The sequence below is a fragment of the Tupaia chinensis genome, unplaced genomic scaffold (genome assembly GCF_000334495.1).
Source record: "Tupaia chinensis unplaced genomic scaffold, TupChi_1.0 Scaffold000515_1, whole genome shotgun sequence".
In the NCBI taxonomy this organism is placed as follows: Eukaryota; Metazoa; Chordata; class Mammalia; order Scandentia; family Tupaiidae; genus Tupaia; species Tupaia belangeri.
In genome coordinates, this window is record NW_006160028.1 from 7,262,795 (window position 1) to 7,277,078 (window position 14,284).

The window sequence follows — 14,284 nt, forward strand, 5'->3', positions numbered from 1 at the left end:
GTTCCTAAAACAAAAAACTTCTTAAAAAAAAAAAAAAAAAAAAAAAAGGGAAAATGGAGGCTCTATTATTGGATCAGGATCCAAAGGCAGGCCTCAGGGCTATGCCAGCCATTCGAGCCATGCCATGCCACGCCATTCCACGCCACGCCACCTTCCACTGCAGGGCGCCTCCCACACCCTGCACCTGTACTGGTCCAGGGGAGGGACAGCACCTCTAGTGTAACAGCAAGGCTTTGAGAGAAATGTAAACCATGAGATAAATACATCACCCGGGTAAGGGGAAAGACCTAAGTGCCAGTTAATACGCGCTATCGCGGCTATCGGTTATCTACATTGAGATAAACAGGGAAAGCCAGAGAAAGACATGGCCTGCAAAAGAAGGTGTGATACAGGGTAAAACACACACTCCCCCAGTGAATTAAGTATTTAACTTTCCAAGAAGCTAACAGATTTTAATAAAAAAAAAAAAAAAAAAGTTTTTGAGTAGTCTTTCAGTTCTTTAAGATCTCCTACTTAAAAAAAAAAAAAAAAAAAAAAATCCCCGCTTCAAAATATTTCAAACTAGGGAACCAGCAGTTAGCGTAATGGCTATGTCGCTGGACTCCCACGTAGTCGACCACGGTTCGTGTCCCGGACCCGGTGGCTTAGAACTCACGCCAGGCGCGTGTGCATGCGTGCCCAAGATCCCAAGAGGAGAATGGAGGAGAAGGGATTGCGGCGTGACCATCCCCCCTGGGGGGTGATTTCTCGCTTTCTGTCTCTATGTCTCTCTCTGTCTGTCTGGCGAGCACACGTGCCCTACAGTGAAAATCTCTCAAAAAAATATTTCAAACTTGAGGGGTTTTAAAAATCAGTCACTAGTTGGGACCAGCAGGTGGCGTGGTGGTTAAGGCGCTGGACAGTCCCTCATGGCCGACCACGGTTTGAGAGCTAGACCTGGTGGCTTGCTTCCTCACTTTTCCCTCTCTCTCTCTCTGGTCAAATTAAAATGAAGGAATGAATGAATGAAAAAATAAACAAATCTTTTTTTAAAAATCAGTCACTATAAGTGAAATACAGACTGCTTTTTAAAAAGTACACATGCATGGATACACATATCCCAATGTGGACACTTACCGACTTTGTGTGATCTGGCCGTGGGGCAATAACAGGAGGAGGAGCCTCTTCGTCATCATCATCCTCCTCTGCTACTGCTGCTGATGTTTCCGATCCCTTGGTACTGAGCTGCATTTGTCATGGACAAAGCAGGGAAGATGAGTCAAATCAAATAGGTCAAATGTGGTTCTCTTTTTAACATAGTTGGAAAAGTTTATTTCTTCAGTAACTCACTTCGAAATGATTAAACTTAACTGGTTCTGATATAATCATTTAAAAAATGAGGTGATTCTATCAGTTATGGAAAAGTGTATGAAATAAACGTATATGGTGAATATTGAATAGTCTTCTTTTTTTGAGAGAGATTTTTGCTATAGGGTGCCTGTGCTTGCTGGAGAGACAGAGAGAGACATAAAGAGAGAAATCATCCCCCAGGGGAGATGGTCACACCGCAATACCTTTTCCTCCATTCTCCTCTTGGGATTATGGGCATGCATGTACATGTGCCTGGCATGAGTTTTGAGTTGTTGAGTCCAGGACTCGAATCGTAGCCATGTGGGAGTCCAGCAACATAACTACTGCAGCATCTGCCAGTCCCGAATGTCAAATATTCTTTTTTTTAAAGAATTATTTACTTATTTAATTTCATTTGTTGTTATTTTTTAACTTGACCAGAGACAGAGAAAGAGAAAGCAAAAAAGCAAGCCACCAGGTCTGGGACTTGAATCATGGTCGGTCATGTGGGGAATCCAGCACATTTAACCACCACACCTGCTGGCCCCAAACACCAAATATTCTTAATAAGAAAGTGTTATTTTATTTTTTTTTTTGAGAGATTTTCACTGTAGGGCGCGTGCGCTCACCAGACAGACAGAGAGAGACATAGAGACAGAAAGCGAGAAATCACCCCCCAGGGGGGATGGTCATGCCACAATCCCCTCTCCTCCATTCTCCTCTCGGGATCTTGGGCACGCACACACACGCGCCCGGCATGAGTTTTTTAAGCCACCGGGTCCGGGACACGAACCGCGGTCGACTACGTGGGAATCTAGTGACATAGCCATTACGCTAACTGCTGGTTCCCAGAAAGTGTTATTTTTACCTATTTAAGCACACATACTTTCTGGGTTGTTGCAAAAGTGACGAAGCATTTTTACACAGAAAAACACAAAAAAATATGTTATAGGGACCAGCAGGTGGTGTGGTGGTTAAGGCATTGGACACTCCCACATGGCTGACCACATTTCGAGTCCCACACCTGGTGGCTTGCTTTTCCACTTTCTCTCTCTCTCTTTGTGTCTCTCTCTGGTCAAATTTAAACGAAATGAATAAATAAAATTAATTAATTCTTATAAAAACACATTATGACTTTTCCAACAACCCAGTACAATGTCCTAAAAGTAAAGATTTAACTTATTTGTTAAAAGCAAAGCTAAGATTCTGAATTAGTTATTTGGGGACATTTAAAATAGCCAATTCACCCCAAAAGTGGTGGCTACCAAAGCAAAAGGAGAAAGAATGAACCTTTGTACGGACATAGGAGAGGTATGTACACAGGGAGGTACTTTACTTACTCTCTCATGTAGTCCTTCTACACTCCGCGGAATTGTTTCCTCCCAACTTTAGAACTGAAATTGAAACAGTGACTATTTCTTTCTTTCTTTTTAAATATTTATTTAATTTTATTTATTCATTTGTTTATTTTAATTTGACCAGAGAGAGATACACAAAGAGAGAGAGAGGGAAAGTGAGAAGGCAAGCCACCACGTCCGGTATTTGAATCACAGCCAGCCATGTGGGAGTGTCCAGCGCTTTAACCACCACGCCACCTGCTGGTCCCCATACAGTGACTATTTCTAGCAGGTAACTGTTTTCGTATGACTCTGAAGACTGACAAGTTTCAATTGTCTCCAGTCTACAGTCACTACACTGACACCAGAAGGATTTATTTTGGACTGGAGGGAGGGAAGAGTGTAGGAATATACTAGCCAGCTCTTGCATTCATGTTTCTATACTGAAACATTACCAAAAGTTGCTAAACTGCTCTGAAGGTCATTACAAATTGTAGTGACTTGGGACCAGCAGATGGTGTAATGGTTAAGTCGCTGGACTCCCATGTAGTCTGACCGTGGTTTGAGTCCTAGACCCAGTGGTATAACACTTACGCTGGGCATGTGTGCGTGCGTGCCCAAAATCTCCAGAGGAGACTGGAGAAGGAAGAATGCAGTGTGGCCATGCCCCCAGAGGAGATTTGCCACTTTTTGTGTCTCTGTATCTTTCTGGTGAGTACATGTGCCTTATAGCAAAAATCTCTCTTAAAAAATTTTTTTAAAGAATCCTACCAAGAAAATTCTATTTACTTATTGACATGACTTTTTCAACTAGTAAGTGGCTAGCTAAAAACATATTATGCAATTACTTACATGTGATGAATGTAATTTATTTTAGAAACAAAAACACAAACTGAGATTTGTTTTGAGTAACCTAGCCATTACGCCATTGGAATAAGAAATACAAGAAATAACATTAACTTACTGCAGGTGTTCCAGAAGGGAAGCCATCTTTCTCTAAATAGAAAACAGAATATAATGTTAAGTTAGTTTTCAGAAATAAAACTTTCAGGGCTAACTGGTGGCATGGTGGTAAAGGCAGCAGGATTCCACATGGCCAATTGCACTGGACTACAAAATCTGAATAATGTTGCCTAACACATGTGCATGTGCCCAAAATGCTGAAAGGAGAAACAGAGAAGTGACTATGGTTTGGCAATCTCCCACTGGCAGAAGGGGTGCAGTCTCACTTTTCTTGTCTGTCTGTCTTTGGCAAGCACATTCTCTATCAAATTTTTTTTTTCCCTGGAGAGGTTTTTGCTATTGGGTGCGTGTGCTTGCTAGAAAGACAGAAAGAGAGAAATCACCCCACCCCCCGGGAGGGATGGCCACACCACAATCCCTTCTCCTCCATTCTCCTCCCAGAATCTTGGGCACACATATGGGCCTAGCATGAGTTTTAAGCTACTGGGTCCGGGACTGGAACCACGGTCGACTACATGGGAGTCCAGTGACATAGCCATTATGCTAACTGCTGGTCCCTCTACCAAATGTTTTTTTAAAAGAATTATTTCCTTTATTTTCTTTATCATTATTGTTATTTTTAGTTTGACCAGAGCGACAGAGAAAGAGAGAAACCAAGAAAGCAAGTCGCCAGGTCCGGGACTTGAACTGTGGTCAGCCATGTGGGAGTCCAGTGTCTAACCACCACACCAACTGCCAGGCCCTCTATCAAATATTTTAAAAAAGAAGCAATGCTTTCATATGACAAAATGAAAAGAACACAGAACATGACAAATGAAATGTTTCTTCTAGATGGATTTCATTTCTTTAAACACTCATTCACTCATTCATTCATTCATTCATATATTTGCTGTGATTTTCAAGCCACTGAGTCCAGGACTTGAACCACAGTCAGCCATGTGGGAATCCAGTACCTTAACCATTGTGCCACCTGCTGGCCCCGTATCATTTCATTTTAGGCTAAATTAACTCTTGGGAAAAAACCCAAACAAACAGTATTTACACAGGCCAAATTAATGAACCTCATATCTTAATGGAACTCTTCTAAATTTACTAAAAATCACTGAACTACTTATTTTAAATGGGTGAACTTATCGCATGTAAATTACAGCTCATATTAAAATTTATCTGAAACTATACCTGTCAATTTATATTAAAACAAAACAAAATCTATTCGTAAAGATACCTTCTCCAGAAAACTGCCTACTGAGGAATCTATAGTAACCACTTAGACAATGGCAATTGTGCAAATCAAAATTCTTTTATTATTAATATTTTTGGCCATAGGGCTTGTGTGCTCGCCGGAGATACACACACACAGCAAGAGAGAGAGAGAGAAAGAGAGAGAGAGGGAGAGAAAGAGAGAGAGAGAATGAGAAAACAAGGGGGATGGCCACGCCAAAATCCCTTTGATTTTCCTCTAGAGGTTTTGGGCAGGCATGCACATACACCTGTGTGTTTTTGAAGCTGCCAGGTCTGAGACTGGACCAGTACAGTCAGCCATGTGGAATCCAGCTGCCTTAACCAATCCAACGACTGGCTGGCCCACAGTAAAGTACTTGGTTTAAGTTTTCTTTTTTCTTAAGAGAGACTTTTGCTATAGAGCGTGTGTACTCACTCACCAGAGAGCCAGAAAGCAAGAAATCACCCCCTGGGTGGATGGTCATGCTGTAACTCCTTCGCCTCTAGGGTTTTTGGGCATACACATAAACACATGCCTGGCATGAGTTTCAAGCCACCTGGTCAAGGACTAGAAACAAGGTCAGATGTGGGAGTCCAGCGACATAACTATTACACCATCTGCTGGTTTTGGTATAAGTTTTCTTTATCAATCTCTTTTTTTTTTAATTATTATTTTTTTTTGAGAGGTTTTTGCTACAGGGCGTGTGTGCTTACTAGAGAGATAGAGAGACAGAAAGTGAGAAATCACCCCCTGGGGGGAATGGCCATGCCGCAATCCGTTCTCCTCCATTCTCCTCTCGGGATCGTGGGCACACACGCACATGCCCGGTGTGAGTTTAAGCCACTGGGTCCAAGACTCGAACCACGGTCCACTACATGGGAGTCCAGCGACAGCCATGACGCCAACTGCTGGTCCCCAATTATTTAATTTTTTCATTCATTCATTATATTTTAATTTGATGAGAGAGAGAAAGTGAGAAAGCAAGCTACCAGGTCTGGGACTCAAACCATAGTTGGCCCTGTGGGAGTGTCAGCACCTTCACCACGCCACTGGCTGGACCACTTTGTCAATTTTTAAAAAAAGGTCCAAGTACTTAAAAATACACACACTATGTACACATATATGATGAAAATAATATCACTTTCTGATTAATACTGATTTTAAAAAGAACTGCCAATTTACAGACTTATTAGTTGACACACAAGTTCTAAAGACAAGTCCATCTTTTTCCTATGGATGTACTATACCAAAGCAGAGAAGTCTATTTCTTCCATGAACAATGCCTTTATTTCCGTGAGGATGCAAGCTCAACTAGTTAAAACGACATTCGTGATTTTCTCAATTGTACAGTTTAAATAAAACTGTATGTATGACTTCAGGGACAGAGACTATCAAAAGAAAATTCAACAGATACAGCAATATTGACTTTATTTATTTGTTTATTTTTTGGAGAGGTTTTTGCTATAGGGCTTGTGCGCTCGCCAGACAGAGAGACAGAGACACAGAAATTGAGAAATCACTCCCCAAGGGGGATGGTCACACCACAATCCCTTCTCCTCTATTCTCCTCTTGGGATCTTGGGCACACACGTACACATGCCCAGCATGAGTTTAAGCCACCAGATCCGGGACTCGAACTGCCATAGACTACATAGGAGTTCAGCAACATAGCCATTACGCCATCCGGTGGTCTTTGGACTTTATTTTGATCCTGACTTGAATAAACTTATTTATTTATTTATTTTGGAGAGGTTTTCGCTATAGGGCACGTGCGCTCGCCAGACAGACAGAGAGAGACATAGAGACAGAAAGTGAGAAATCATCCCCCAGAGGGGATGGTCACACCGCAATCCCTTCTCCTCCATTCTCCTCTCGGGATCTTGGGCACGCATGCACATGCGCCCGGCATGAGTTTTAAGCCATTGGGTCCGGGACGCGAACCGCGGTTGACTACATGGGAGTCCAGCGACATAGCCATTACGCTAACTGCTGGTTCCCTTGAATAAATTTATTTTTAAAGATCCACTGCACTCCAATTCTTACCTGATACTATTCCAATTCTGAGATATAATCTTTTTAGTTCTAATGCTTACGTTTAATATTTCATGAGTTTCAGTTTTTAAATAGATTTAAAACTTTTTTCTTTTTTGGAGAGGTTTATGGTACAGGGCGCGTGCACTCGTCAGAAAGACAGAGGGAGACAGAGAGCCCAGCAACACAGCTGTTACACCAACTGCTGGTCCTAATTTAAAACATTTACTTCACAGTCTGTGCACTGACAGTCGAACAGCCTTCATCAGTGCCCCACTTAAATGAACATGTTTCTAGTATTAACATCTATAAATAGCATCTTTTCCTTTTATTGCTAGAAGTCACTCAAAAGCAGGAAGGAGAAAAAAAACCACAAATAAAGGAGATGTCAAAACATCATCTTCATTTCCAGCAAAACTAATGAAATCCCTAGAATCCAAATCATGCTTCCATCAGTATGCAAAAGGCCGAGGCTATGAGGGGGTGGCAGAGACAAGAACTACCAGTTGAGGTTTTTATTTTCCCAGAAGTAATCTTCTTATTCAGCAGTGCTTCACAACTCTCTATCAGACTCAGTCTCTTATCACGGTCTGATGTCTTACCAGGAGGAGTAAAGCTCAGGTATTTCTGCTTCACCGTGTTGGAGTCGTAGAACTTCAGAACATCCAGTACGGCCTGCGGATTCTTCTTCTGCTCTAGCTTGGTGATGTTGGACGTCTGTAATAACCGAGCCCACTGCTCTGGCATGCCCTAACAGAAAGACATTCAGAAATCGGTTGAGGTCTGAATTGCTCTAATACAATCCATTTCCATAGATAAATGACAAAACACATAAAGCAAATCAATCTGCATAACTTTATGTTTGACTGAATTCTAGTTTTCTAGAGGTCTGTTCCTCTAAATCTATTTTGCATACTTATAACTAATAGGCTCAGCTCCCCAGACAGATGCATCCAACCACTAACACTTTTATAAGAACCAAAAGCAGTTAAGAAATCCCAGTTAATGTACGAACAGAAAAAGCAATTCCAAACTCCTTACTGATGGAAAAGGTTGGAGTTCCGTTCTAATGCCACCCATGAGCCCCAGTTAGGTAAACTTACAGTGAATTCTCCAGTAACAGCATCAAAGCCAACATGGATGGTGTGCTCAAAGTCGGAGGGAGGAGAAATTTCTGGGCGCTCCTTTTCTTTCTTTTTACTTCCTACAAGGCATTTAAAATAAGAATCAGCCCCTGTAAACCAGGTTAACAATGGTACTTACAGTCATGTATATTTTACGTTTTCCTAAAACAGATTAGGAACAACGTTATTCTGGAAAAGAGATTTGCCCTAGGAACACTGGTACGCAAGTGACCCACACTGCCCACAGCCGGGGTGGGGACGACTGGACAGTGCCTCTCAGAGGCACTGAGGTTGACCAGTACCCCTAATAAAAGGGCACAAGGCAGAGAGACACCCCTTTGGCTCTCTGGCTCTCTCAGAATTAAAGAGCTACACCTTAGACACTGAGCAGTCTGGAAAACAAAGGTACACCTAACCCAGTTCATCCTGCAAGGAAAGCTGACATTACCATGACTACGTAGGAGCATACTGTAAAGACAAGTCGTGTAACAAGTTTTTCCGTGGCTCCAGTGCAAATCATTGTTACGAGAGTTCTGCCACATAGCTGCTAGCCTAAGTGATTCCTTTACTTTTACCCTGTGCTAGAATCTCGTTTTTGGACCGTTTCCCTCCTCTCAGTTTATTTACCTTTTCGTTTTAACTGACATTCTTTTTAAAAAAATTATTTAACTTTATTTATCCATTTATTTATTTATTTTCATTTGACCAAAGAGGGACAGAGTGAGAGAGAGAAAGAAAGCCACCAGGCCTGAGGCTCAAATTGCGGTTGGCCATGTGGGAGTCCAGTGCCCTTAAGCGCCAGGCCACCTGCCAGTCCCTTAATTGACATCCTTGAATAACTGTATTTTCTCCTCAGAATTTCGGTATTAAGAAGGTCAATACCATTTTGATTCTCATTTTGAACACTGTGAAAATCAACTATCCTGGTGGGGCCGGGAGAAGGGAAGGAAGACACGGGTTAGGGTGAGGGGGCACAAAAAAATTTTTTTTTAAATGAAAGAAAATCAACTATCCTGGGGCCAGCAGATAGTGTAGTGGCTAAGGAGTTGGCCTCCCACACGGCCAATCTCCGTTCGAGTCCCAGATCCAGTGGCTTGAAACTCACACCAGGCGCATGTGCATGTGTGCCCAAAACCTTGAGAGGAGAACGGAGGAGAAGGGACTGCAATGTGGCTTAGTCCCCCCTCCCTGAGAGTGATTTCTCATTTTCTCTCTCTGTGTCTCCAGCAAGCACATGAGCCATGTAGCAAAAATCATGCTTAACAAAACAAATGTTTCCCAGGAAACAGGATAAACTTGAGCTTGATCGTGTAGAAGAAACGGCCCTTGGTGGCCTGCTCCCTGCCTACCTCTGCAGTCACTTCTGCTGTCCTAACGCTCTCCCTCCTGCTCTGCTTTCGGATCACACTGCCCTGCACTACGAGCTGGTGAAGGCTCGACAACCCTTCCCGCACAGGGCCCGAATGCGCTGGTCTAGGCAAGAGACACAGCACGTACTGGCGGGCATGTGGAGAAGACTCGCTCAGTCAAGTTGTCGTAAAGGGTTCCGATTTTCTTCATTTTTTTTCAATGACACCAATTAAAACCAGTAATTAATGGGGCCAGCAAGTGGTGTGGTGGTTAAGGCACTGGACATTCCCACATGGCTGACCACGGTTCAAGTTCCAGACTTGGTGGCTTCCTTTTTCACCACTCCCTACCCTCTCTGGTCAAATTAAAATAAATGAATGAATAAACAAAATTAAATAATTCTTTTTAAAAAACCGTAATTAATAACTGTGTTCTTAGAGTTTCTTTTATTTTTTTATGAAAACATTAGCTGTCTTAGTAAGAACAGAAGTCAGAGAGATAAATTTCTGAATAGAACAGAAAAGTATCTCCTAGATCAGACTTCACGGATGGTCATTATGATTTTTAAAAATATAAATATAATTCTTTCCCTTCTAGACTTCTGTTTCAGGATGAGGTACTGAGGCTTCTTCTCTGTACCAAATCCCTGTATTTCACAAAACAAGATCTATGAGCAAAGCTGAAAGATGAAAGCAGTTAGGACGAGAGAAATAACCAGCCAGCTGAGGATGGAGGTGGGAGAAGGCTACTGCGCGGGTGCAGAGGTGCTGGATGGGCTAACGGAGTGGGAACAGCTGAGCAGGTGGATGGCCCCCACACACAGGGCTCTCATTACTAACTCTGAAAGCTGGGCCACAGCGACCAGACTACGCCAGAGGTTTCAGCTATCAGGCAGGAGCAAGTAAGTGTGGAAGCCCCGTGGGAAAAGGGAGGGTAGAGCCCCAGGGATAGGAAGAATCAAGGAGCACCCGACCCTCCAAACATTCCACACATCCCTCTCACACTGGAAAGTATGCGGTCTAACCCTCCCTCCCCAGGCAGGCCACAGAGACTCCGCATGTGCGCCTCCCCCAACCCGCCCTACAAACTCAACGCAACGCTCATCAAAACATCAAGGTTTCTTTCTATAAAGTAGACAGTAAGCAGATTCTAAAATTTCTAGATTAGAGCAAAATAACCAGAAAAATCCTGAAGAACCTGGTAAAAAAGATTTGTTCTACTGGATATTAAGAATTATAGGATACAGTGATCAAGACAAAGTGGTATTAGCTTAGGTACAAATAAGCTGACGGGGTAAAATGGAAAACACAGAAAAACATACATGGAAACCTGATAAATGATGGTTACTCTTGCAGGAAGCGGGACTACAGTAGAAGAGGATTCAGTAAAATAGCGCTGGGACACTGTCCATGTTTAAGAAAAAAAGTGAAAATGGGCCTTGGCAAAGACACACAAAAATAAAATCTAGATAGCTCAAAAGATTTAAATTTTAAAAGGTAAACCGTAAAACTTTTAAAAGAAATGTAAGAAAATGTCCACGACCCCACATTGGGCCAAGAATTCTTAAAATACAAAAAACTCACAAAGGAAAGGAATTGATCAACTACATCAAAATTAGTAACTTTTTTTTATTAGAATTATTTATTTACTTTTATTCACTCATTCATTTTATTTTAATTAGACCAGAGAGAGATACAGAGAGAGGGTAAATGAGAAAGCAAGCCATCAGGTCCGGGACTCAAACTGTGGTTAGCCATGTGGGAGTGTCCAGTGCCTTAACCACCATGCCACCTGCTGCTCCCCAAAATCAGTTACTTCTAATAATCAAAACATACCACTGAAAGGGTGAAAAGGCAAAGATTATTATTAGCGTCATCTAACCAACAAAGAATTAGCATACCAATGAGAAGAAATGCTTATTAATTACTAAGAAAAAGACTCAGTAGTGGGAAAAAGAAAAAAAGGATCAAAGACCTGAAGAGACACTTGACAGAAAGCTCAGTTTCCGAGATATGTCAGTGGCGTGCACATTAAAACTACACCAAGTTGGGGCCAGCAAGTGGCATGGTGGTTAAGGGCATTGGACTCCCACATGGCTGAACACAGTTCGAGTCCCAGACCTGGCAGCTTGCTCTCACTTTCCCTCTCTCTCTCTCTCTCGCTCAGTCTCTCTCTGGTTAAATTAAAAAGAAATTAATCAATTAATTAATTAATATTCAATAAAATAAGTCCAAAAAAAAAAAATCTACACCAAGCCACCATCTCACAGCTCCCAGGTCTGAGACGCAAACCGGTCTGCCATGTGGGAGTCCAGTGCCCTTAACTAGCAGGCCACCTGCCGGTCCCATGATTTCATTGTTAAGAGATTCCAAAATAAGGCAAGAAGAAAGCTAGAAAATGGAAGCAGGCAAAGGGGCTGGAGCATCTGCGTATGTGGCTAAATAAAAAACAGATCACAGAGACCAGTAGGTGGTGTGGTGGTTAAGGCGCTGGACATTCCCACATGGCTAACCACGGTTCGAGTCCTAGACCTGGTAGCTTGCTGTCTCGCTTTCCCTCTCTCTCTCTTTCTGTGTGTCTCCCGCTGGTCAAATTAAAATAAATGAATTAACAAATAAAATTAAATAAATATTAAAAAGCAACAAACAAAAAAACAGAGAGAGACTTAAACTGTGGTTCACTACACGAGAGTTCAGTAACGTAACCATTACGCCATCTGCTGGTCCCCCTCCATAATTTTATATACTGTGCGTACACTGACACTCTTACATTTTCACACTTTAAATAAATTGACTGACTACGAAGTGATGAGGATTTAGCACTTTCGAACACACACACTTCTTCACCCTCTTGCTGTGCCTAATTTTTGGTCCACTGTCTAATCTTCCCCTTTATCTTTCATCTCACCCGGTCTATTTTTCATTCTCAAAAGTGCCAAATACACACACTATTGCTTCTGTTAAACTTAAAAAACATACTTTTATGAGGTGTTTTCAATTACATCACATGAAATCTTATTAAAGCCAACTTAGAAATAAGTGATACACAATATAATGAATGAACATGTTTTCAACGGTTTAATGATCATGTCATGTCCACAAATCTAAATTCTCCAAGACTTGATTCTTTATTAATATGAACTCATTTACACTTTTATTGACTATACATCATATAACCTCAAATTAAGTATAAAGTACCATTACATATGAAGCACCCTTCTTCCACTAGGGTTTCACCTTTGTGAAGATTTAGCAGATCTATCCTCATCTCCACTTAGCATCTGTTTTTTGTTAGCAGAGCCATATCCCCATGCTAACTGAGATAAATAAATGACTACCTTACCCTTAATCTAAAATCTGTTACTGTCTATAGTCCAATTCTGAAATCCCAAAAGCTCTAAAAACTTGTATGAAATAATTTATAGTACTTATAGCTCACTTCACATGACCAGACCACTGGTCAACTAGGGTTGATTTTCCCCTCAGGGAATATCTCGCAGTGCCCAGAGACAGTTTGGGTTGTCCCCACTGGGTGGGAGGTGCCACTGATAACTAGTGAGAACAAGCTAGGAATGCTGTTCCATACCCAGTAGTGCACAGGGGCAGATCCCTGCAATGACAATTACTTGGCCAAAAAAGGTCAACAGTGCCGAAGTTGAGAAACCCTAGACTAGACACGTCAGCACTCCGTCTACTGAGGCTGTTACAGAGCACACGGTAAAGACAGTACCACTCCCGACATCAGTAGAGCCCTGAGCTCCAAAACGGAGTTGGCTCCAGGGACTTCTGACAGGGAACTTGCGAGCCCCAGGTCACCATTCTTACAACAGCAGGTCTTCGCCAAATATTACAAACGTCCTCCATGTGCAGAAGCTGCAGCTGTGACCCAAGATCTCAGAAAATGAAGATGAGTATAAAAGCTCACTGGCCTCAACAAGTAGAACGAGCAAACACCTTTACAGTTTCACTCTTCTCCATCAGAGTTTACAAACAGCCTCTTTCACAGTGCCTGAGAATCAACGTCAGCTGTTTTCTGAGATGTTTGTTCTCACCAGAGAAGACATCGACATGGGTAACATACTACATATAAAATAAACTAATACTGAGACTCCTGAAACCACAAGAACCGGTTACCTTTCTCTGTGCCTGAGAATATGGAGATGATTTTGTTCCTGGGCTTTTTTTCTTCTGGAACAGAGGGTAAAGGTTTCAAACTGTGATTGGCTGACAAAGGGTCTTTGCCTCCAGTGCTGAAAATGGTACTGCTCATCCGCACAGGAGGTGCTGGAGGCTTGTCTTCCAGTTCTCCGTTATCAGACATGATTAAGAATTATGAAATGTCCTGAAATAGATTAAAAAATACATATATAAACAATTAGTAACAAGGTTATGGACAACCACAAAACAGTAATAACTCCCCCTTACCGCCCATCCCCACCACAATTCCAAATTAGAAAACGTTACCCATTTAGAATAGCATTTACAACACTCAGGAGAAAAAAAAGGCAGTTAGAGATGTAACTGTTTTCCAGTTAAGGTAGCAATCTCCCTTAAACGAAGTTAGTAAATGTTTGAAAAGGCAAACGAAGTGATTATGCTGACAATCAAACACTATTCACCTAATCAACGGAGCCTAAAAGATTATATCATTGAAAAGACAACATGGAGTCTTAAAAGAGCATTCCGGGGCTGGCAGGTGGCATGGTGGTTAAGGCGCTGGACTCCCACTATGGCCAACCAAAGTCAAGTTCCAGACCTGGCAGCTTGCTTTCTTGCTTTCCCTTTCTCTCTCTCTTTCTGGTCAAATTAAAATAACAGTAATAATAACAACAGTAATGCATATAAAATTAAATAAATAACTTAAAAGTTATTATTTCTTAAAAAGAAAAGAGAGACAATTCCAATGTGGAAGAATATGTCCTAACCCACT

The 14,284-nt window shown here is 41.8% G+C and overlaps 1 protein-coding gene across 1 annotated transcript in view; it reads right to left on the minus strand.

The window, feature by feature from the left end:
* Window positions 1-13,696, minus strand: part of PAK2 (p21 (RAC1) activated kinase 2) — a 45,569-nt gene extending 31,873 nt beyond the window's left edge. The window contains exons 1-5 of the mRNA XM_006156771.3: window positions 13,489-13,696; window positions 7,985-8,085; window positions 7,484-7,631; window positions 3,631-3,662; window positions 1,117-1,224 (exon numbers count right to left, since the gene is read on the minus strand). Coding sequence (XP_006156833.1) covers window positions 1,117-1,224; window positions 3,631-3,662; window positions 7,484-7,631; window positions 7,985-8,085; window positions 13,489-13,675 — 576 coding nt within the window. The 5' untranslated portion in view covers window positions 13,676-13,696. The remainder of the gene's footprint in view (window positions 1-1,116; window positions 1,225-3,630; window positions 3,663-7,483; window positions 7,632-7,984; window positions 8,086-13,488) is intronic.
* Window positions 13,697-14,284: the final 588 nt, after the last annotated feature.